At 40.5% G+C, this 22,678-nt stretch overlaps 1 protein-coding gene across 4 annotated transcripts in view; it reads left to right on the top strand.

The window, feature by feature from the left end:
* DIP2A (disco interacting protein 2 homolog A) overlaps window positions 1–22,678 on the top strand; it is a 146,546-nt gene that overhangs the window by 77,659 nt on the left and 46,209 nt on the right. For 3 of the 4 annotated variants that reach the window (XM_073633689.1, XM_073633688.1, XM_073633690.1), the window contains exons 4-15: window positions 2,596–2,715; window positions 2,935–3,177; window positions 3,615–3,743; window positions 3,830–3,949; window positions 4,046–4,243; window positions 5,352–5,443; window positions 8,365–8,475; window positions 8,569–8,692; window positions 9,407–9,516; window positions 15,042–15,144; window positions 15,817–15,881; window positions 15,993–16,086. In XM_073633689.1, coding sequence (XP_073489790.1) covers window positions 2,596–2,715; window positions 2,935–3,177; window positions 3,615–3,743; window positions 3,830–3,949; window positions 4,046–4,243; window positions 5,352–5,443; window positions 8,365–8,475; window positions 8,569–8,692; window positions 9,407–9,516; window positions 15,042–15,144; window positions 15,817–15,881; window positions 15,993–16,086 — 1,509 coding nt within the window. The remainder of the gene's footprint in view (window positions 1–2,595; window positions 2,716–2,934; window positions 3,178–3,614; window positions 3,744–3,829; window positions 3,950–4,045; window positions 4,244–5,351; window positions 5,444–8,364; window positions 8,476–8,568; window positions 8,693–9,406; window positions 9,517–15,041; window positions 15,145–15,816; window positions 15,882–15,992; window positions 16,087–22,678) is intronic. The other variant, XM_073633691.1, reaches the window with a different exon arrangement.

Here is a 22,678-nt window from a genome sequence, read left to right as displayed (position 1 = left end):
GGGGAGCTAAAGTTACACTCTACGGAGGTCAGTGAGAGCTGATTGTAGGGAAGGGACACATCCAGCTCTGTTCCAGCACACAGGAACAGAGCCGAGGCTGTCAATCAGCTGGAGGTTCCTCCCCTGTCACTTTTTTTTCTCTTGGTGTCAGGAAAACTTATCAGAATTGATTCATGCTGATAGCAGAGGAAAGAAGAAGCAGACAAAAATGACGCTTAGGGGGTTATTTATGAAAGACAACTCCACTTTGCACTACAAGTGCAGTCGATGTAAATCTGAGGGGTAGATCTGGAATGAGGGGAAGCTCTGCTGATTTTATCATCCAATCATGTGCAAGCTAAAATGCTGTTTTTTATTTTCCTTGGATTTACAGCGACTGCACTTCCAGTAGTGCAAAGTGGATTTGCCTTTCGTAAATAACCCCCCCTTAGTGCTCTTAATTGAGACAAGTACACACTATAGAGGCATATGCTTTGTTCATATTTCATGTTTGAGGTTTACAACCACTTTAAGTACATGTCTTGATTAAATGAACAAAATATATTCAGGTAGACATGTATAGCATATTATTTGAAAGCAAAATTATGTATTCATAAAGACTTATTTGGGTTTACCACCCAAGCAAAGATAAATTCTGCAGACATTTATACATTTCAGAAATGTTTTGATATTCAAAACTGAGATTTTCCAGCATAATGAAAATGTGTGCAGTCTATAGGGTATTTCAGCGCTATATTGTTAAATCGGCAAACCACAGACACAAAAGCAGTGGTTAAAGTAGACCTTTTCTGTAACTTTTCAAGTCAAATATGCCAAGAATATATTTATGCAGAATAAAAAAACATTTTTTTTTTCCAAAAAGTTGTACCTTTTTATTATTTAGTTTGTCTGAGCTGTGATGATGTCATCCATCTGTTGCAGGCTGGAGAAAATATTTTCTCAGTCTCCTCTGAGTGATCAAATTGTAACGTTATAACTATGTCAAACCATAGGGCGCAAAGGTATAGCAGCAGGGCTGACCTGTGTCAAACATTTGTTAGCACAATGTTCAGCATTTCAATAAAGGTAGTAGATGCTGCTCTTAAATCCTGTCTGAACAAAGATGGCTTCATCCTTCTGGGAAAAAAAAGCAGTTGAAGGCAGGTGCCACCAGGTAGAGGGGGGGGGGGGGGGGAGTGGACACATGTCCGTTCTTCTCCCCTTCTGGTCGTTGACGCGGAAGTGTGACATCACTTCGAGGTCCCCGTTGACAGTTTCCCTGACTTTCGCGGTCAGAAAAGAATATAATGCAGTACAGTGTTTTAGACCCTCATTAAAGAAAACCTGTCACCAAAAAAATCTTCACATACGGGAAAAAAAAGTTGCGTAAAAAGAAACACATTTTTTTTTTTCTTGTAAAAAATTGAAGTTACACCCAAGCACATAAAAGCCCTTCCCCCAGCCCCACATATATGCATGTACAAACGTAAACACACGCAACCGGGTGACTACGCCTGAAAACGTTCATTGCAATACACATTTTACATATCGTCGCACACATCGGAATGTAACGCTAAACTGAAGACCTATAGGGGGCTTTTAAAGCGTTGCCTATGGAAAATATAGTGTACTGAAGTCTGTCGCCATTTCACAGGCGCGCACAAATTTAAGGTTTGACATGTAGGGTATCTATTTACTCGGTGAAATCTCTACTTTTTTTATTTTACCAAAAAATTAGGTAATTTATTGTGTTTTTTTGTGCCCCCTACAATTAACTTTTAATGTGTGGTTTTTTTTTTTTTTTTTTTTTACTGAAATTTTGTGTTTCCCATACCTTTTGCGGTAATATTGCGTGACATAAAAAATTGGAACTACCACTTTTTTATTCTCTTAGGGCAGGGGTAGGCAACCTGGGGCCCTCTAGCTGTTGTGGAACTACATTTCCCTTGAGGCATTGCAAGGCTGGCAGTTACAATTACTCCCAGAGGCATGATGGGACTTGTAGTTCTGCAACAGCTGGAGGGCCCCAGGTTGCCTATCCCTGTCTTAGGGTGTCTGCTTTCAGAAAATATATAATGTTTGGGGGTTTTATGTAATCTTCAGGCCTAAAATGATGTCTGCAAAAAAATTGTTCTGGCGGTGAAAGGGTTAAAGGATACGTTCACCTTCGGAAACATGTTACATGTTCTACCTGTCAGCTTTGTTGGTTAAAAAAAAAAAAAAACTAGCTCCTAACATTTTTAGCTGGCTCCTAGATTCAAAGCAAATTTGTCAAGCCCTGTCTATAAGTCTTACACATTTCTGTGCTAGAAAGCACTTAACATGAAAAAAATGATCTGATGCAAGCCCCACTTTAATATCCATATCTAAGTTTACCTGGGCGTTGAAAACTGCAAACATTGCATCCTATTCCTGTTTGTTGAGATGGGTCTGGGTACAACGTTCAGGTCTGTCCTCTAAAATATATAGGCAAATCATGGAGAGGCATACTTGGAATATCATGCTTAGTGACAGGTTATCCCTTACATTATTAAAGAATTATTAGTATAATCACATTGCTTGCATTGGTTTTGTAAGAAATCCTCCCTAACCCCATCTTTGCGTTCACCTGTGCAGATGTTCACACAGAAGCCGTACAAGCAGCTTTGGCCAAATACAAGGAGAGAAAAATGCCTATGCCTTCTAAAAGGCGCTCAGCTCTTGTCCAGTCTTCTCTAGAGACCTACACTCCACCAGGTAATTGTACATTCTAATTCTTATTCCCTGAGTGACTTTAGATACATGTCCGCTCACCATCGTATGTCTTGATATGCTCCTTTAGTAATGAAGATTGACTCCTGTGTACAGTAGACTTGATTCCCCCTTTCTTTTGAATTGTCTGGTTTGTTTGGTCCTAAATGTTTTGACCTTTGTACAATCACTGTTATTCAGCTGTCATGATTATTTTACTCACAGACACCTCGTCAGCTTCGGAGGATGAGGGCTCATTGCTCCGTCAGGGACGCATCACATCCACTCCGCTTCAAGGCCATTCCAGCGTAGAGCCCTGGATTAGCAGAGTAACCCAGGGCTCCTCCACCTCATCATCAGCATCTTCCACCTCATCCCACCCAGGAGCCAAGCCTGCCGCCTCCAACAGCTGCTCTGTCATCGCAGCTGCCACCATGCTGGCAGACCTCATGGCACATGCCCAGATAGGTCAGTATCGGGCATGTGCTGCCAAATGATATGGTACAATTTAACAATATTATACTAGCCAACAAGGCTGAAGGCCATTTGTCAAGATAGCAGTTGGTACATGCATGGCACAGTGTAAGGATTATTAAAGGTTGGTGACAGTATATATTTTTTCCAAATCTTCTAATTTGATATACCTAAAAAGGCATTTTTTTTTTGTTTATACATAGGTCAGGGTTAATTTTAAAAACTATTTTTGTAGCAAGAGAAATATCCCGTGCCCATAGTAACCCACTGGTCCTGGTTATTGGAACCTGACTGGCTGCTTTTTTTTAATATATAAATTGGGTTCATTGTGTCATGGCAGTGACAAAGACGGGTATTGCTCATTGGGTGACTTCATAAGGTTTCAGACTGTGATCAGAACCATGTGTCATGTTCTTCATCCTGATAACCAGAGAGTGTTTCTGCACCACCTGACGTGACTACCGGACTCCTAGGAAATTCTCTTCATGAACGTCCACAGGTGGCATCTGTTCGTGGCGTGCCACAGGGGTTCAACACCAGCATATTAGAAACAGCAGATGGTGCGTTAGTATTATTAGATGCTTCGAGTAGTCATGCTAACCTGACATGTACACAGTGGTCTGACCCCCTTGTTCCTCCCCTATAGGTGTGCCAGTAAACAGTAGAGTCTCTTCCAAAATTCAACAGCTCCTCAATACATTAAAAAGACCAAAGCGTCCCCCACTCAGAGAGTTCTTTGTGGACGATTTTGAAGAGCTCCTGGAAGGTATTAATGGTGGCGAAATATTAATTCCTGGTGAGTTCAGAAATTTTGAAGCAGTGTGGATCCTCATTCTATCCTTTTCTTTTTTTTATTGTGCAGTTCAGCAGCCAGATCCCAACCAACCAAAACCAGAAGGTGCAGAGATGGCACTGCTTAAGGGGGAACCTCTGGGCGTTGTTTCTAACTGGCCTCCATCATTGTTAACTGCTCTTCATCGGTGGGGGACTACTCAGCCCAAGACACCATGTCTTACTTCCTTGGACACCACTGGGAAAGCAATCTACACTCTCACCTATGGTAAGAAGCGCCCCTCCTTTTTTTCTTTTTTGGATGATGAAAGGATTCTGGCTCTTGTGAACAAAAGTGAAGTAACTCTTGAGTGAAGAAAAGAGATTTTTTTAGTTTTTTTTTTGCATTGTGTCTAGTGGATCTGTTTGGTTGATTTGGGCACGGTGGTGTAGTGGATAGCACTTGCGCCTATCAGTAAGAAGGGTCGCTGGTTCAAATCCCAACCACGACACTACCTGCCTGGAGTTTGCATGTTCTCCCTGTGCCTGCGTGTATTTCCTCCGGGTACTCCGGTTTCCTCCCACACTCCAAAGACATGCTGGTAGGTTAATTGGATCCTATCTAAATTGTCTCTAGTATGTATGAATGCAAGTTAGGGACCTTAGATTGTAAGCTCCTTGAGGGTAGGGACTGATGTGAATGTACAATGTATATGTAAAGCGCTGCGTAAATTGACGGCGCTATATAAGTAACTGAAATAAATAAATAAATATTTCTCATGAATATTTTTTTTATTTTCACATCCACCCAGCAGGTGGAGCTTTAGGCTCCCTATCTTGGTTTTCTTATCTCCTTTGTTTTAAAAAGTCTGTTTACAAAGTTTAATAGCTCAAGCAAAACTTTATACACTAAAATTAATGAGTTACCATCTTCTTCTCTTCCGTATTGCCCCATCAAAATTTAAACAACATACTGAGCTGACAGGCTGCAGCGCCTATCAAACTCGGCCTTTGTAGTCAATTGGGTCCGCCGCAACAATGAATCAAAAGCTTGGCTCGCTCAGTTCACTGTGTTGCCGTTTTTTTTTGGAATTCTATGTGTTGCAGAGACTGAGAGCAAGACACCAGTATGAGAACTTCCCTGCTGAGGGGAGCTGACTGGGTTGTAGCGCTGCTTGTTTGGTTTCAATCAAAACCTAAAAGCCTGACAATGGCTGCTTAGCCTCACTTTGAAAACTAATCTACCACAGATTTCTTTTCAGAGCTTTGGCTTGTGTGAACCTAGCCTAAGAAAGCTTTCCAGCATGTAGTCATGTGATGGAATTTGAGGTTGTTTCTCGTCTTCAGGCTGCCCATAAATATTGTTTTTTATTTTATTTTTTTATTTTTGTATTTAGGAAAATTGTGGAGTAGAAGTGTTAAACTGGCCTACACTTTGATGAACAAGCTGACCAACAAGAATGAATCGCTTCTTAAACCTGGAGATAGGGTGAGCATCTTCCCAACACTGTGACTGCACCAAAAATACAGCAAGGACATTGTGAATGAAGGTTGGATCATCCTACCTAGAAAAAAGGTCATACATTTGTTCTCAGGGACACTAAACCTACTCATTCTAAATCTATCTAGCCCTGTAAAGAGCTCGCTATACTTGGCTGTACTGCAGCGGCTCCTATTCGGTCCCTGAGCTGTCAGTGGCGGCTTCACCATGTAGGTGTATGCAGGAGAGAAAGTCGACAATGGAAGCCCTCTAGTAACTCTATGGGTGGCATCACTTCCCAGGAATTTCCCAACTATTTTCGGCTGTCTCTCTCTACACAGCATCTGCCACTGTAGACTGGACTGAATTGGCTCCAGAAAAGGTAAGTATAGCGATTTTTTTTTTTTTTAATACAGGGTTAGATTGATAAGGTTTAGAATGTGGCTGAGAGTAGGTTTAGTGTTTTGGATGAACTTCCACTTTAACTCTTAGCTAACAAATGACCTATAACCCAATATTTCTCAACCTTTTCAACACACGCAGAGGAACCCTTAAAATATCTTTCTGGTCTCAAGGAGCCCTACTAAAAATCACTATATCTACAACTCATGATATATTAGCGTGATAGTCACTGAATGCTCCATAAACTTGTGGTCAGTGGGAAGAATTACCCACTTACAGATAGCTATAAATATTAGTGGGCTTTCTGTTAAAAAAAAATAAAAATATATATTTCAGTTGTGTCCGCAAGAAATTATTTGACAAGCAGAAACTGCTCATTGCTTAGGGAACCCCTAGCAACCTCTGGAGGAACCCTAGTTTTGGGTTTTGTCTGTTAGGCCGCAATGACGTCACTCCTGCGCACACGCACAGTGGTCACATCACCATGGCATAGAGCGGGTGCTGTAATGTGCTATGAGCTGCACTTGCATGGCTCAGTGTACATTACTGCTGAGGGGCATCAGGAAGCATCTATGGCAGAAGAGACTGATAAGGTCCCTCCTGATGTAAAAACCCTGAGCGTTAGCCTTTTTTTGCTTTTTAAGTTTAATACCACTTTAGAGTCTACTATAGAAAACCGTTTCCTGTGCACATCTATACAGCATTCAGATGTGCTCACACAGTGTCACATGCTCCTAAATTGATTATCTGGAGCTGTAAATCTCCAGTTAAAAAAAAAGTAATTCCTCTGATAATTTAATTTAATAATAACAGAAATAGTAGTCAGTTCTTCCCCCTTGCTGTGAGTGACAGGTGATTTACATATCTCATGCAGGAGCCTGAGACAGGCATTCTGTGTACTTCAGATCCCCTCCTCCCTTTCTTCTCCAGCTCTCCCAGGATTGGCTGCTCCACACCTCAGCATGATTGGACATGCTGAAGTCATGTGGTGACTTTTTGGGGTTTTGACTGGCTGTTATTGATCATAGCAGAAGTTCAGTGTAAGAAATACACAGGAGAAAATGCATGTTGACAAAGGGAGTGTAGAGGTGCTCCGGACAACAGACCCACCCAGAGAATCTGCAGTTTTTCGGGTCTCATAACAGACAGAGGGGAGACACTTGACAGGTAAGAATACATGCAGGAGGCATGTATATCCTTATAGATAACCACTGTCAGTAGTTTAGAAAGGATGAGAGTGGGTTTACATCCACTTTAAGTCCAAAATATGAGTTGGGTTATGTACGACAGGTTTATTAATGTTCATCGTTTTTTAACTTAAGGATAAGTAGAAACGATGCTTGGGATTAACTGACTATTATAGCCAAGTTACGTTCCAAGAAGAAGCTACTAATATTATTCACAACTATATACATATATCGTATATTGTTCATGTGTGTCAATTTAACATAGCCAATTTCTGGCAAATGTGCTGTAATCCATGCATCTAATGTAACCAACACAATGATGTCCCATTTATTTGCATTGTTTACGTGGCTTACCACACACATAATGATTAACGGGGCAATTGTGGATTAACCTTACTGGATATTTAACTTTGCATGCTAATATGGCCGCCTAGTTAATAGGGGTCAAATTTGTTTGGGGAGTTTCTGAATATTCAGGTGTTGGTGGAGACTGCTTTAGAGATTTATCTACTTGTTGATGAACAGATTGCTAATTTGAGGTGGTGCATGCACTTGGAGGAATTTATGTTGGAATACCTGTCTTTGGATTTTGAACTAGTTAACGTAATATGTGAACATTGTTTTTGGGAACTTTGGGCTATGTTACATTGATTCAAATAAACATTGCATGATATACAGTATTTGAAATGTAGTAAGATTAGTTTGAGGAGAGTGGGGGCATTGTTTTTTTTTTATATACACTCTATTTTTGTTTAGATGAAACTACATCTAAAGTATATAATTTTCTGGCACTAAGGCCTCATGCACACAGGATGATAAAATAACGTTATGAAAAACGCCAGTATCTTTGCAGTGATTTTTTAAAAACTTTTTTCAGCTTTTTTCAACGTTTTTGCAATAGCGTTTTTTAGCGTTTATTAGCGTTTTTCCGCGTTATCGTTTTTTAGCGTTTTTTTTTTTTTTTTTTACAATGGATCAAAAACGTTAAAAAACGTTGGTGAGTGACATTTTTGAGCGTTTTTGAGCGTTTATCAACGTTAGAGCGTTTTTATGGCTGAAAAACGTCTCTCAGAACCCACTGGTCCTGGTTTTTTTTTTTTTTTTTTTTTTTTAACAGCTTAAAAACGCTTATGCCATTTGCAGCTCAAAAACGCCTAGGTGGGCATGAAGCCATAGACTAACATAGACAGGCCTTTTTAAGCTTCAAAAAAGCGGCTGTAAAAACGTCCGTGTGCATGAGGCCTAATTGTGTTTTTGCACAGCTAGAAATCACATAGAGGAGTTCACAATTTTGAGAATGATGCAGTAAAGAAATGAATAGTAATTTCTTCTGTTTTGCAGGTGGCACTTGTATTTCCCAACAGTGACCCTGTGATGTTTATGGTAGCATTTTATGGATGCCTCCTTTCAGACCTTATTCCTGTGCCTATTGAAGTGCCACTGACTAGGAAGGTAATGAAAACTAATTGACAGCCCAGGGTAATAAAACACACACCTGATGTACAATATACGTACACATGATTGTATACACCTACTTCTCTGCAGGATGCTGGCGGTCAGCAGATCGGATTCCTCCTGGGTAGCTGTGGGGTATCACTTGCTCTTACCACTGATGTCTGCCAAAAAGGACTGCCTAAAGCCCAAACAGGGGAAGTTGTGACATTCAAAGGTAATCAGTGAGCTGATCACATGTGACAAAGAAAATATATAAGCTGTATCCTCTCCTTTTGACAACTCAGGAGCCACATCCAAGTTTAACAAGTATAGAGTCACACAAACTGTGAGAAAGTTAAAGTCCAACTCCAACAAAAACCTTTTTATTGGTTGCATAGGACATTATGACCAACCTCTCCAACATCAACTTAGACAAAAACACGTTTTTAGTAGAGGTGTATACGAATTAGAAATTAATATTTTTAATGCAGTTCATACTTTTGTTTCCTGGTGACTTCCAAACCTCATTTCTTGCATTGGTGTCACAGACAGAGACAAAAAGCTTACAACATTTTTAAGTCATCCTTACTCTATCTAAAGCTAAAAACAAATAAAAATGTGACTGGAGGGTGGACCAGCTCTCTTACTCAGAGTTGATTGTCCCTTATAGTTTTTACTGTAGCTAATCAAATTTTAGCACTGTAATGTATTATTTTCCATATAAACTGGCATTCAGTACCTGCTAAGGGGTTACTGTGAGCCACATTATAAGAAAGCACAGCTATAATTGGCTCCTAGGGTGCTGGCTGTGAACAACATAAGGTTACCTTTTAAAAAGCAACTTGAAGGAGAAAAGTTGTCTTGCACATCACAGAACTGTAATATAATTGAAATACATAAAATCAAATATTTAAAAATATATATTTATGATAAGTGTTCTCTCTTACAGGCTGGCCTCGTTTGGCATGGTTTGTTATTGATGGAAAGCACTTAATGAAGCCTCCCAAGGATTGGCATCCACATATCAGAGATGCAAGTAATGATGCAGCGTATATAGAGGTACAATTTAATGTAGTTTTCTACAGACTATGCCTTGATCATCGGGTGGTTTACTTGTTAAAGCAGTAAGGCTGGCCTTGAACTTAAATTTTAAAGTCTGTTGTTCAAGTGTGATACCCCAAACCCCCTCATTGCTGCACCGCTAGTAAAATCTGGAAAGTAGAGTTCTCCAAATCTTCATGAGAAGAGGTTACAAGCCCTGTTCTGCAGTGTCTTCTCACAAGATTTGGAGTGCTCACCATTCCCTAGGATAGGGCTCAAAATTTCAAGTCCTGAGTTACTAGCCAGGCCTTAAGAGTTACTTGCCACCAGTTGCCCCACCCAACCCTCACCCGCCCCTAAACATGCCCTCGTAAATTATCTCATGAAATTACACTGTTAATTGTTTTATGCAGCATTAAGTTACAAAAATAAATATTAACAACAACAATTTTAACTATTAGCATAAAGCATATTTCATTGATCTGTGATAAATAAAATCAGGATAAAATAAGATTGGCTACTATAGGCAATGTACACATCATTACTGCCTTGTTAAGTAAATATTTTAATGCTATATTAAATATAGCATTAAAAAAAATTAAAACCAATGAATGACACTTTCACTGATTTAGGATGCAGAGAAAGAGAGAGAGATACAGCGAGAGATACAGCGAAGTATAGCACTGGCAAGGGGAGTGGGAGCTGCCAAAGTTAACTTTTCTTCTTAACTGGCGGTACAAACAACCAATCACCAGCTTGTTAATAGGAAAAGTAAACCGCCCAATCCCCCTCCCGCCCCATCTAGTTCTTTGCCAACTTCCGCTGTATGCCAGGCCTGTGTGCAGGGGGCTGAGGCTGGGAGGAGAATCGGCTCCCGTTTAATCCCCCTCCCCCCACCGATGCTGCTTCACACTCTCCTAATATGAGCAGACGAGTGGAAATATTAAGGGCTGCCCTAGGATATTATCAGAGAAGGATCACGTCATGCCCTGTCCCTCTAAGGCCAGAGGAAAGGTATACTTTTTATTTTCTTTTCTACAGGTATTTTATAGTTTAAGTGGGACTCCAGGACAGATTGTCACCAGTTTACCAATGGGAAATTTCCCTTCGAGGTCTGAATGTGGCTTAGGCTTGAGAGCCTTTTTCTCAGCTACTGCTTGTTTCAGGACAACCAATTCCCTTTTTGTAATCTTGTATGAACCCTGTAAGGTGCACTAGCTTCTCATTCCACCATCTCTATATCTCTATGTGGCTCAGACAGGTCATCATCCAAGCTTATGGTCTCAAGAATTGAGTTCCAATTGTTCCTGTCAAAGCACTTTACTAGATCTGTGAGTACTTCTTGGGCTTTGCGGCATCAAATATCTGTTCACCAAATTTGCAAGGCTGCAACTTGGACTTCTGTTCACACATTCTCCAAGTTCTGCCAGGTGGATGTTGCAGCCTTATCTGATGCCAACTTTGGCTGTAAAGCACTTCAGGCAGATATTTGAGCTGCAGGCAGTCCCCAGTTTTCTGTTGTTTTCATTGGTCTATTTGCTATTGTTTCTTGTGTTCCCCACTCCTCAGTTGGACTGCTTTTGAACATCTTGAAGATGAGTAAGTTCTTGTGTCCCATATTGAGGTGAAGGAAAAAAAAAATGTTGTACTTGCCATAAAATCATTTTCTTGGAGTTCATCACAGAACACATGCGCTCCTATGATTTATAATCCTGCTCTATGAATTGCTTTCCCACGAAACTGAGGCAGGCTGCTAGCGGTAGGGAGTCATTCTGGGCTTACCTACAGTTTTTTTTTGTTGCCGCCTATAGGTGGCAGTATAACTCAACTTCCTGTATTCTTCAATGAACTTCAATAAGAGGATTTTTTTCCTTTTCCTTCTTCAACTGACACTTCCATCAAGATCTAACTGCTTATCGCCTTGCTGATTCAGCAGTTTCTGGATTGTTTACCTACGATGTACATCTTGGGAACTAGACGGGACCCCGCAGCAGCAAGGCCAGCCTGTAAAGTTCTTTGGGGAACTGGCTCCTTCATTTGGTATTCGCCTTGGTACATGGTGCAACAAGTGAGTTAGCCACATGGTGCTTTACAGGTCAAGGGCCATGGTATTTCCTATGGCACCCAGACCCTGAAAACCCTATTGGGGGTATGCCAACCATCATGGGCAAAGCCTGTCGACAATGTAAGACTGCACCCTTACATACTGGTTTCTGGCTATACATGTCTTTTTGGATCTGTAGTAAACACTATATTACATCCTTGCATCCTACAAGACGGTGCTAAGCACACATTTTCTTTTGAATGCACGGGTTATGAGATAATCTACACTTTAAGTGTTTTAACCCTGATTATTATTGTTCCACTTTATTTAGCCTTATGACGCAATGTTATTATAACATTTAACTGTTTAAGTTTGAAGGTCTTTTCTTCCATCTTGCTTTCAGAAGTTCCTCTCGGGCTAGTGGCATTTAGCTTAGAAGACTCAAAATGTGCACTTCTGGCCAACATGGCAGGCTGATATTTGGCAACACAACTGTTGCCTGATACCTCAGAGACACAGCCGCAAGAACTCAGCGCCTGGATTATTGTGGTTTCTGCATGCTGGACTCGCTGAACCCCCTCACTGCACATCCATTCCCTGAGTAACTCCCAGGGGAATATCTTCATTTGGATTACAGACACTTGGGAGCAGAAGCACAAGGAACAAACAGTGGGGATTCAGCTGCAGGCCCTGGGGAAGCTCTAATTTCCTCTCAGGTTGATAGCTTTTCCCTTCTTCTGGAGCAAGATCTTACACACTGTCATCTCTCTGAATCAGGCTCCTTCACAGATGAGCAACATGCAGCCTGTCTGACTAAAGCAGAATTCTCTGTCACCATGATCTATTCCAAAGACAATTGCCACTTCTGAGCTAACAGTTGTAAACGCTCTTTTGCCTGTAGTCCCCCTGACTACTTTTTTGCGTTACAACCTGAAGTGTCTGGCGCACCTCCATTTGCAGAAGACAAGAGGAATGCTGATATTTTAGTGGAGTCTGCTGAAGATTTTTCATTGCCAGAATTTAATTTCTTCAGCTTCTTGCCACATGCTGGCTACTGTGAACTCAGTAACTAGTGTATTGTAGCGCATACTAGTCTCTGGCTAGCTACACCTAGTGCTCCATATCCCCCAGAAATTCTTATAGGACCAAAAAAAAAAGAGGCTATTCCTAGAACGCCTTTACTTATTCTTGATTAGGCCAGCTGGAGCCTTATACATTGATTGACCCAACTCCAAGAGTTATTCACCCCTCCTGACACTTTTTTGATGCCTTTTTAGCCTATGCATGTGGAATATAAGAGGAGTTCCAGTCTCCTTTGAAAAAAATAAAAGTCAGCAGCTACAAAAACTGTAGCTGCTGACTTAAAAAAAGCAACAGCCACTCACCTGTCCCACGATCCAGTGGTGTGCTCACCCCAGTCAGTTTCACCTGCTTTCTTCTTTCCTCTGCGTCGGCATCTTCACTATGGGCACCCAGCTGTGACAGCTTGCGGCTTCACAGCCAGGTGCCCACTGCGCATGCGCGAGCAGCGCTGTGCATTGTGAATGGTGGATGCAGTCTTCTGGGATCTGTCGCGTGTCCCAAAAGATGGCAGGGGGGAGGGAGGAGAACCTCCGCTCTGATCGCCTAGGCGGTCAGAAAGGAAGTGGGAGCGGGTACCGGTCAAAATCAGGTCCTGTTGCCCAAACCCCCCCCATTGATTTATAATCCTGCTCTATGTATTGCTTTGCTACGAAACTGAGGCAGGCTGCTAGCAGTTCATTCTGGGCTTGCCTACAGTTTTTTGTTGCTGCCTATAGGTGGCAGTATAACTCCACTTCCTGTGTTCTTCAATGAACTTCAATAAGGGGATTTTTTTCCTTCTTCCACTGACACTTCCATTAAGATCTAACTGCTTATCGCCATATTGCTGATTCAGCAGTTTCTGGATTGTTTACCCACATCTTGGGAACTAGATGGGACCCCGCAGAAGCAAGGCCAGCCTGTAAAGTTCTTCTGGGTACTGGATCCTTCATTTGGTGCTTGCCTTGCTACATGGTGCAACAAGTGAGTTAGCCACTTGGCGCTTTACAGGTCAAGGGCCGTGGTATTTTCCTATGGCACCCAGACCCAAGAGGAGCGTCCTTAGAGTGGAACTTTCCCTTTTTGAGTGGAGCTCTGACAAAATGTTTATTGATGACAAGCAAGAGATTACAGGCAAATATAACCTGCTTAATACAAAGTACAGGATAGCATTTATGGTTACATACAACTGAATGAAATATAAATAAAAACAAAAATAACAACACCTTGGTGAGATTTAGAAATACAAAGAAAAGCATAAGATAATAAATAAGGCCTGCACAATTGGGCCTAAGACTGGCAGCACTAGGAGTATATCCCCAAGTAATCAGAGAAGCATTCCCTCCCTGCCCCAATAAGGGTTCACAACAGACACATTTGTATAACTGTACTGAACACAGTGAGTGGGTCTAGATCTTCAGGACTTAAGAGCAGGTGTCTACGGTTTGCAAACATTGATCCCAATTTTTGTTATTTGGTAGAGCAGCCTCTGTGCACATATATTCATCTCTTAAGAGGGAGAGAATTATTGTCAGTTATCCACTCTTCCAATGTAAGGGGAAGAGCCTGTATCCAGTGATGGACTACCAATTTCCTGGCACTAAACAAAGTTTCATGCAAAAAAATTGTTAGAAATTTGTCAAAATCAAAATCAGGGAATATTCCCAATATGCACATGCAAACGCATTATCTAGGGGACGTTCTGCCACTCTACTACTTAGCCAAGTTCTTCCTGTTAATGCCAAGACCAAACCTGCACAATGCAAACCCCAGGAGCTGCAAATTCTGTATCTTGGCTTGTAGTACAGGACACAAGTCCCCTCTCTTGCTCTGTGATGTCTTTCTAAATAACTAGCACCCCATGCACTGGGCAGGGTAATATGGGTACACTAAGTATGGTTCCCAGCAAAGCTTTTGCCAGTGTCCAGTCACCGGAAGGTATCCACATATAACCTGTGGTCTAAGAATCAATTCCTGTGTTCTTCCTGGGTCAAATTTAGGTGTTAGTAGAAGCTTAAATGAAAGACCTAGAGGTAGGTTTCCTGGAGACAGTCTGCTAATGCCATGTGCATGAACATTCAATTATTGCATTGATTAACTATAATATGCCTTATTTGTTTGAATCTTATGGAGACTTACAAATTACAGAATTGCTGATTACTATTGACAGTAGTCTCCCTGGAAATGTTACCATAAAATGGACAATCCCTGACACAAAGATTTTGTTACATTACTGCTGTAGCATTGCTCAAATCAGAAAATTCAATGTCATGTCAATGTCAATTATAATTTTGTTTCTGGCAAAATAATGTATTTTCAATTATATATATATATATATATCTATCATATAGATATGATATGATATGATTTAGATTTATATATAATTATATATTTATATTATTTTCTTTAATTCCTTAATTTGACCTTTTGTGTACAGTACAAAACCAGCAAAGAGGGCTGTACCATGGGGGTTACCGTGTCTCAGTCAGCCATGTTGGCTCATTGCCATGCCCTAACACAGGCCTGTGGTTATTCAGAAGGTAAGTGTGACAAATGGGATCATCTTAAATTGGTGAAACAGTGTCTTTTAGTTTTAGCTGTATTTGGTGTTCTTCTTGTGCAACTAATGTTCTAAACTGGACAGCCTTATGCCTGCTAAACATGACGAGATTATCGGATGATGCTAATCTCATATGGAAAATTAGGTGTTTATTAAAGTTACAAAAATTCTCATACGACAGAATAAAAATTCTGAAGTGATGTAATGTGTTGTAGTGTATTTGTATTGTATTTTTCACTGACAACTGTACTGATTAAATAAACCTCAAACGACCTGGTACTGTATGAGAGAAATTTTTGTGCTTGTCCCCTTTGGATGATATCGAATGAACTGTCGTGATCAGCTCTCAAAAGCTGTGTACTACCAATCTAACGATTTTCATATGATTTTATGATTGTGTGTAGGCCTTTATAGAGATCATTAACAGGTTTTGCTAATTGTGAACAGTTAAAATGGTTCTAAAGGCTAAAGTTTTTTTACTTTCAATGCATTCTTTACATGAAGATAAAAAACCTGTGTGCAGCTTCCCCCCCAGGCCAAAAAAGTAAATTACTAGCAAATAAAATAAGTATAGACATATCCTGTTTAAAAATATTTTTCTGTATGGCCGTAAAAATGCAAATGATATTTAGCTTTTGTTATTGTCTTCTAGCGGAAACATTGATTAATGTTCTGGATTTTAAAAGAGATGCTGGCCTGTGGCATGGAGTGCTTACTGTGAGTATCTGTTTTCTGCAGGACATACATACGTACATACATACATACATATCATGTAATGTTCCTGTTAGAATCTCAATAATCAATTAATAAATTTATTATGTCTTGCAGAGTGTTATGAATCGCATGCATGTAGTCAGCATCCCATATGCACTGATGAAGGTGAATCCATTGTCTTGGATTCAAAAGGTCAGCTCTTATAAAGGTAAATTACCTGTGATTTCTGGAAATTCCTGTCAAATGGTGAAGACATAATTTGAATATTACTTGTTTTTGCTTGTTGTATGTATGTCAGATATATTTATGATTGTTTTTCTGTACTGTCTTGCCTTGGGTATGATTTTTTTCTTGTGAATTCTTAAATACATTTTATTAGACCTTTTAAATATGTCCACATTTGCATTAAGCTATTAAAGTAGAACTATAGGCAAAACTCATTTTGGATAGAGCAAGTGAGGGTTTTAACCCCTGACAGATTTTTTTTCGCCATCTGTGTCCCATTGCGGAAATTTCCTATCACTTGCTGTCCAATGGCCAAACGGGAAGTGAGAGAAAATCCCTGTAAATTAAGGGAATTCCTTGGACACCCAGGTCACCAGAACTAGTGTCCCCATTGGAAGATTTCCCCACTATCACTTTTCTGGGGACAACAGAAAATTGGTAATTTCTTTTACTTTAACTTAATAATAATGGTAAACAAGACAAATAGAGAGGGTGAATCTCCTTAAGGCATACACAGCAATGAAAACGGACAGGTGTTCTAATTCCTCTCCACTTTATCCAAAATGAAAAAAAAGTTTTGCCTTTAGTTGTACTTTAAAGTGTTTGTAAAGTCACTAAAGTGACTTTACATGTATCTCGTGCAGATATGCTGCCATTAATGAAAGTGTGTTTGTTAGAAATGAACAGGGGAAATACCTTTTCTGACACTGCAGCCGTGCGGTCACATGATCCCCCTGTGCTGGCCAGCCTTGATCTTTGCAGAAAAGTGGGAGGGGCAGAGATTCCCCTGTGCTTGGCGGCTGATGTCACATGGTAATCTCCGCCCCTCCCGCTTCTCTCTATAGAGCGAGGCTGACCAGCACAGGGGGATCATGTGATCGCACGGCTGCAGTGTCAAAAAAGGTATTTCCCCTGTTCATTTCTACAAACACTTATGCCTTTTACACACGGTCATACTTTCCGACAGGTAATGTTGGATGTGAGCTTATTGGCGGAAAGTCCGACCATGTGTATGCTCCATCAAACATTTGTTGTCGGACTTTCTGCCAACAAATGTTGGCTAGCAGGTTCTCAAATTTTCAGCCAACAAAACTTTGTTGTCAGACTTTCTGATCGTGTGTACACAAGTTCGTCGAACAAAAGTTGCTCAGAAGCGGCCGGTCTTGTAAACTAGCGTTTGTAATGGAGAATTAACATTCGTGACGTGGCAAATTATGAAACCTCTAAATGCAGAGCACAATTCTCTTCTTCTTTAATGGGATAATAATGAAGCTGCTTTGCTGGTGATACTGATGGAGTTATTGCAAACTCATTTTTAAAGGCTTTTTTCTTTTTTCAAGTGATATCAATAATAATAGCGCTAAATGAAAAATGCAAAAAAAAGCACGAATCAACACTCACGAGACTTCTACTAACACGAAATTAGCAGAAGAAGCCCAAAGGGTGGCGCTAAAGAGCTGAAAAACCACGTAGTATGTCTTGTACGTAACCACGTTCGTAATTGTTGGCCAACATTTGTGTGACCGTGTGTATGCAAGACAAGTTGGAGCCAACACCCTTCGAACAAAATTCCACGGTTTTGTTTTCGGAAAGTCCGATCGTGTGTACGAGGCATTACAATTTAATGGCAGCATATCTGCATGTGATTCCTTTCCTATGTGCTGCATTATGCAGCTGAATAGAGGTGGGAGGGGTGGGGAGGAAAGCAATCTCATGATGACAGGGAGGGAAGAGACTGTCAGAGGAGAGAGCAGGGCTGTGGATGACGGAGGCACATTACAGGTGATACAGGGGACCAAATGACACAGCACAAGCACCGTGCTGTATAACATGATTTAAGGGAACAGAATCGGTTTTGTTTTTGTGGGGTGTTAACGAACACTTTAGGCCTCCTTGCCCACCTCTTCCTTCTTTCCAGGTTACCATATTCTCTGTTGGTACAACTTTAGTAGTCTTGGCCCTGTATCATGTATATATGCCTGGGCATGTTAAAATAGCATTTGACATCTATTCCTGGTGCTTAAAAAGGGAGATTAAATGTGAGGAATGGATTTTACTGGTACCACTTTAGGCACACTACAATCATGATTTTAAAAACAATCAACTGGTTAAAATCCATTGCTCACATTTAATCTCCTTTTTTAACCTATATACTTTTGGATGTGGTATCATGCTTATTTCAATTTTACTATAAGGCACTGATCTTGTATAGTCCTGATGCCTGGTGCAGGACAAATGGATCTCTAAAGGAAAACACTAAGCAAAGTCTGGCCTTTTCATTTGCACTGTAAAGCAATAAAATGTATGGATTTCATTAGTACTATTTAGCTGGATGGGTCTGTCACATGTAAGACAGTCAACATTATGACATATGTGATGATTGTTGCACAGGAACTAGATTTTCAGTACTTTCCAGGAAATTCTAGTGCTTGACCAGTCAAATATTTAATTTAAAGTGATTTTTCACTTATTCGAAGTATATAATCATATATGGTAGCTGCTATCCTATTAAAACAACCATAGATCCTATCAGTAATGCAGATATTGTTTTTCCCCAAAGTGATTTAACATCTTCAGAACTGCAGCTGGAACATCCTTCCTCTCTTTATGCAATTATAACCATAAATAGGGGTGCATCTCTTATACAACTGCTGATCAGCTTTTTATAGTGTACTCTGCTATATTAGGCTGATTGTCATAAGTGCAGATAGAGCGACCCCTGGTGGTTCTATGTTAATACAAGTTGGAGAGAATTTTTCACGTTAGCCTAAGAGGGACAAACCTCTTTAAACTCCTATACACCTTTCCTATGTAGAGTTATTGATGTAGGTTGTAGCCACCCAATTCCATAGCTGTTTTTAACCACTTCACCTCTCACACCTGTTCACCCTCTATGAGCCAGAGCAAATTCTACAATTCTGCTATGGACTGGTTTATTTGGCGATAACTTTTTCATTACTTAACCACTTCAATACCAGGCACTTAGACACCTTCCCGCCCAGGCCAATTTTCAGCTTTCAGCACTGTCACAATTTGAATGACAATTGCGCAGTCATGCTACCATGTACTTTAACAATTTTTTAATCATTTTGTTCCCACAAATAGAGCTTTCTTTTGGTGGTATTTGATCACCTCTGCGGTTTTTATTTTTTGTGCAACAAATAAAAAAAGACCGAAAATTTTGAAAAAAAACAAGTTTTTCTTTGTTTCTGTTAAAATTTTTTGTAAATAAGTACGTTTTCTTCTTCAATGATGGGCACTTATTCGGCTGCACTGACGGGCACTGATATGGCGGCACTGATGGGCACCAATGAGGTGGCACTGATAGGTGGCACTGATGGGCACTGATAGGTGGCACTGGTATGCGGCACTGATGGGCACTCATAGGTGGCACCGATGGCCACTAATAGGCGCCACTGATGGGCATTCGTAGGTGGCGTTGATGGGTACTTATGGGTGGCACGGATGGGCACTGATAGGTGGGCACTGATGGGAATGGATGGGCACTGACAGGTGGCAAACTGATGGACACTGATGGGTGGCACTGATGGCACTGATGCCCCTAAGGGTGGCATTGCTGGGCATCACTGCTATATAATGGTGCCAATCAGTGCCCATTTGTGGGCACTGATTGGCGCAGATTGGGCACTGACTGGGCACATTGGGCACATGTGGATGGCCATGGGGTACATACTTGGCCATCCACATGTTGCTCCCTTCCCTGGTGGTCCTAGTGGCGTCCCTGTTGGTCCAGTGTGGTCATCTGAGGGGGGGCTGCACTGATAAACAGCGCAGACCCTCCCTGTCAGGAGAGCCGCTGATCAGCTCTCCTCTACTTGCGTCTGTCAGATGCGAGTGAGGAAAAGCCGATCAACGGCTCTTCCTATTGACATCATGATCAGCCGTGATTGGACACGGCTGATCACGTGGTAAAGAGCCTCCGCCAGAGGCTCTTTACCAAGATCGGTGTACTGACACACAGCTCCGCCGCGATGCGCGTCCCTGCGGGCGCGCGGCGGCATGTTATCCTGCTGGACGTCATATGACGCCCAGTCAGGATAACTGAACCACCGCCCGGCCGTCATCTGCTATGGGCCGGGCGGGAAGTGGTTAAGAGAACAAGAGAATACATATATTGTTGTTTTAAGGACTAACCAGGCATATTTTTTGTAATTAACAATGATTTTGTTTCACAATCCTCAGACAATTAAACGTAACAAAACTAAACTTTTGACCAGTGACACTAAATTATGTGTCTGGTACTAGGCATTACAAGGTTTTTTACAAATGAAATAAAGTGGGGTGGTTTTTTAGTTGTGCGTTGCTTTTTTAAATATGAAACCTGTAAAAGGTTAGTGAACAAAACAAGTAAAAACAAAAAAATGTATATATTAATGGTTAATAAAATAGAAAGAAAAAAAATCAGCAGGAAAATAATAATTTAATGGATAAGGAGAATAAGGAGCTACAGTGAGTGGAAAAAAGTATTTGATCCCCTGATGATTTTGTACGTTTGCCCACTGGCAAAGAAATGATCGGTCTATAATTTAATGGTAGATTTATTTTAACAGTGAGAGACAGATGACTAAAAAAAATTCAGAAAATCACATTTCAAAAAAGTTATGAATTGATGTACATTTTATTGAGTGAAATAAGTATTTTATCCCCTATCGGCAAGATTTCTGGCTCCCAGGTGTCTTCTATACAGGTAATGAGCTGAGATTAGGAGCACTCTCTTAAAGGGAGGGCTCCTAATCTCAGCTTGTTACCTGAAAAGATACTTGGTTCACAGAAGCAATAAATTAATCAGATTCCAAGCTCTTCACCATGGCCAAGATCAAAGAGCTGTCCAAGGATGTCAGAGACAAGATTGTAGACCTACACAAGGTTGGAATGGGCTACAAGACCATCGCCAAGAAGTTTGGTGAGAGGGTGACAACAGTTGTAGCGATTATTCACAGATGAAAGAAACACAATATAACTGTCAATCTCCCTTGGTCTGGGGCTCCATGCCAGATCTCACCTTGTGGAGTTTCAATGATCATGAAAACAGTGAGGAATCAGCCCAGAACTACACGGGAGAATCTTGTCAATGATCTCAAGGCAACTGGGACCATAGTCACCAAGAAAACAATTGGTAACACACTACGTTGTGAAGGACTGAAATCCTGCAGCGCCTGCAAGATCCCCCTGCTCAAAAAAGGACATGTACAGGCCCGTCTGAAGTTTGCTAATGAACATCTGAATGATTCAGAGGAGAACTGGGTGAAAGTGTTGTGATCAGATGAGACCAAAATTTAAGCTCTTTGGCATCAACCTAATTCACCGTGTTTGGAGGCGGAATGCTGCCTATGACCCCACGAACACCATCTCCACCGTCAAACATAGTGATGGAAATATTATGCTTTGGGGGTGTTTTTCTGCTAAGGGGACAGGACAACTTCACTGCATCAAAGGGACGATGGACGGGGCCATGTACCATCAAATCTTGGTTGAGAACCTTCTTCCCTCAGCCAGGGCATTAAAAATGGGTCATGGAGTCATGTTTTACGGAGGGGTCAAATACTTATTTCACTCATTAAAAGGCAAATCAATTTATAACTTTTTTGAAATGCGTTCTTCTGGATTTTTTTTGTTTTGTTATTATTTCTCTCACTGTTAGAATGAACCTACTATTAAAATTATAGACTGATCATTTCTTTGTCAGTGGGCAAAAATACAAAATCAGCAGGGAATCAAAAACATTTTTTCTCTCACTGTAATTCAGGCTGATTTAAAGTAAACTGAGGCGTTAAACCGAGAAACATTTCATTTAAAAAACAAAACATAAAAGCTTTTTTTTACCTGTAAGTTTTTTCTTTAACTGACATCATCTGCAGATCGTTTATCCCTTTGATCTGCAGATGAATGAACAGAAAAGATAAAATTGTATCCTTATGTATAGCATCTCAGTAGGTTTTGATAAACATTGTCAGGCTGCTTTTTTTTTTTTTTCTTTTTAACAGCGCAGCTTCTCAGACCTTCTCTGTGTACACAACAATGTGGCTGTGTACTGGGAAGCAGCAGGACCTTTTTTTGGGCATGTGTAGCACTCCCAAAGCTCGGAACTAGAAACACTTTTGTAATTATATTCAAAATGAGCATAATTTTTGTAATAAATTTTACTGAACAATAACTAGTATTATGTTTGAATACTTTCTATCTAATAAATTATAAGAAGAAGAATAAGAAAATTTAGCTGTATGTAGTTGCCTTTTGCGGAGATGTTAAATAGAAGCACTAGCCAAAAGTTATTCAACTATTCATAACTGAACTAATTTTAAAGCTGAATTGCGTAAAATGATTTAACAATTGTTAAATATGAAGGTCATATTGTGAGTGCAGTATAGTTAATATAAAGCATAGGGGAATTTTTGTCCCATATAAATAAAACTACCAGTTATTTTTCTGCTCCCTGTTGCCTTACCTATAACAAAAGTTGTACATGTACATATACACATGTCAAATATCGCAGTGTCTGTACAGGATGTGATTGTTATTTGTAACTCTATTAGCATAACGCAAATTCTTTGCTT

This window comes from Aquarana catesbeiana, linkage group LG06, assembly GCF_042186555.1.
Source record: "Aquarana catesbeiana isolate 2022-GZ linkage group LG06, ASM4218655v1, whole genome shotgun sequence".
NCBI classification, from domain to species: Eukaryota; Metazoa; Chordata; class Amphibia; order Anura; family Ranidae; genus Aquarana; species Aquarana catesbeiana.
Note: the sequence above shows the minus strand (reverse complement) of the source record. Positions and strands in the feature narration are given on the sequence as shown.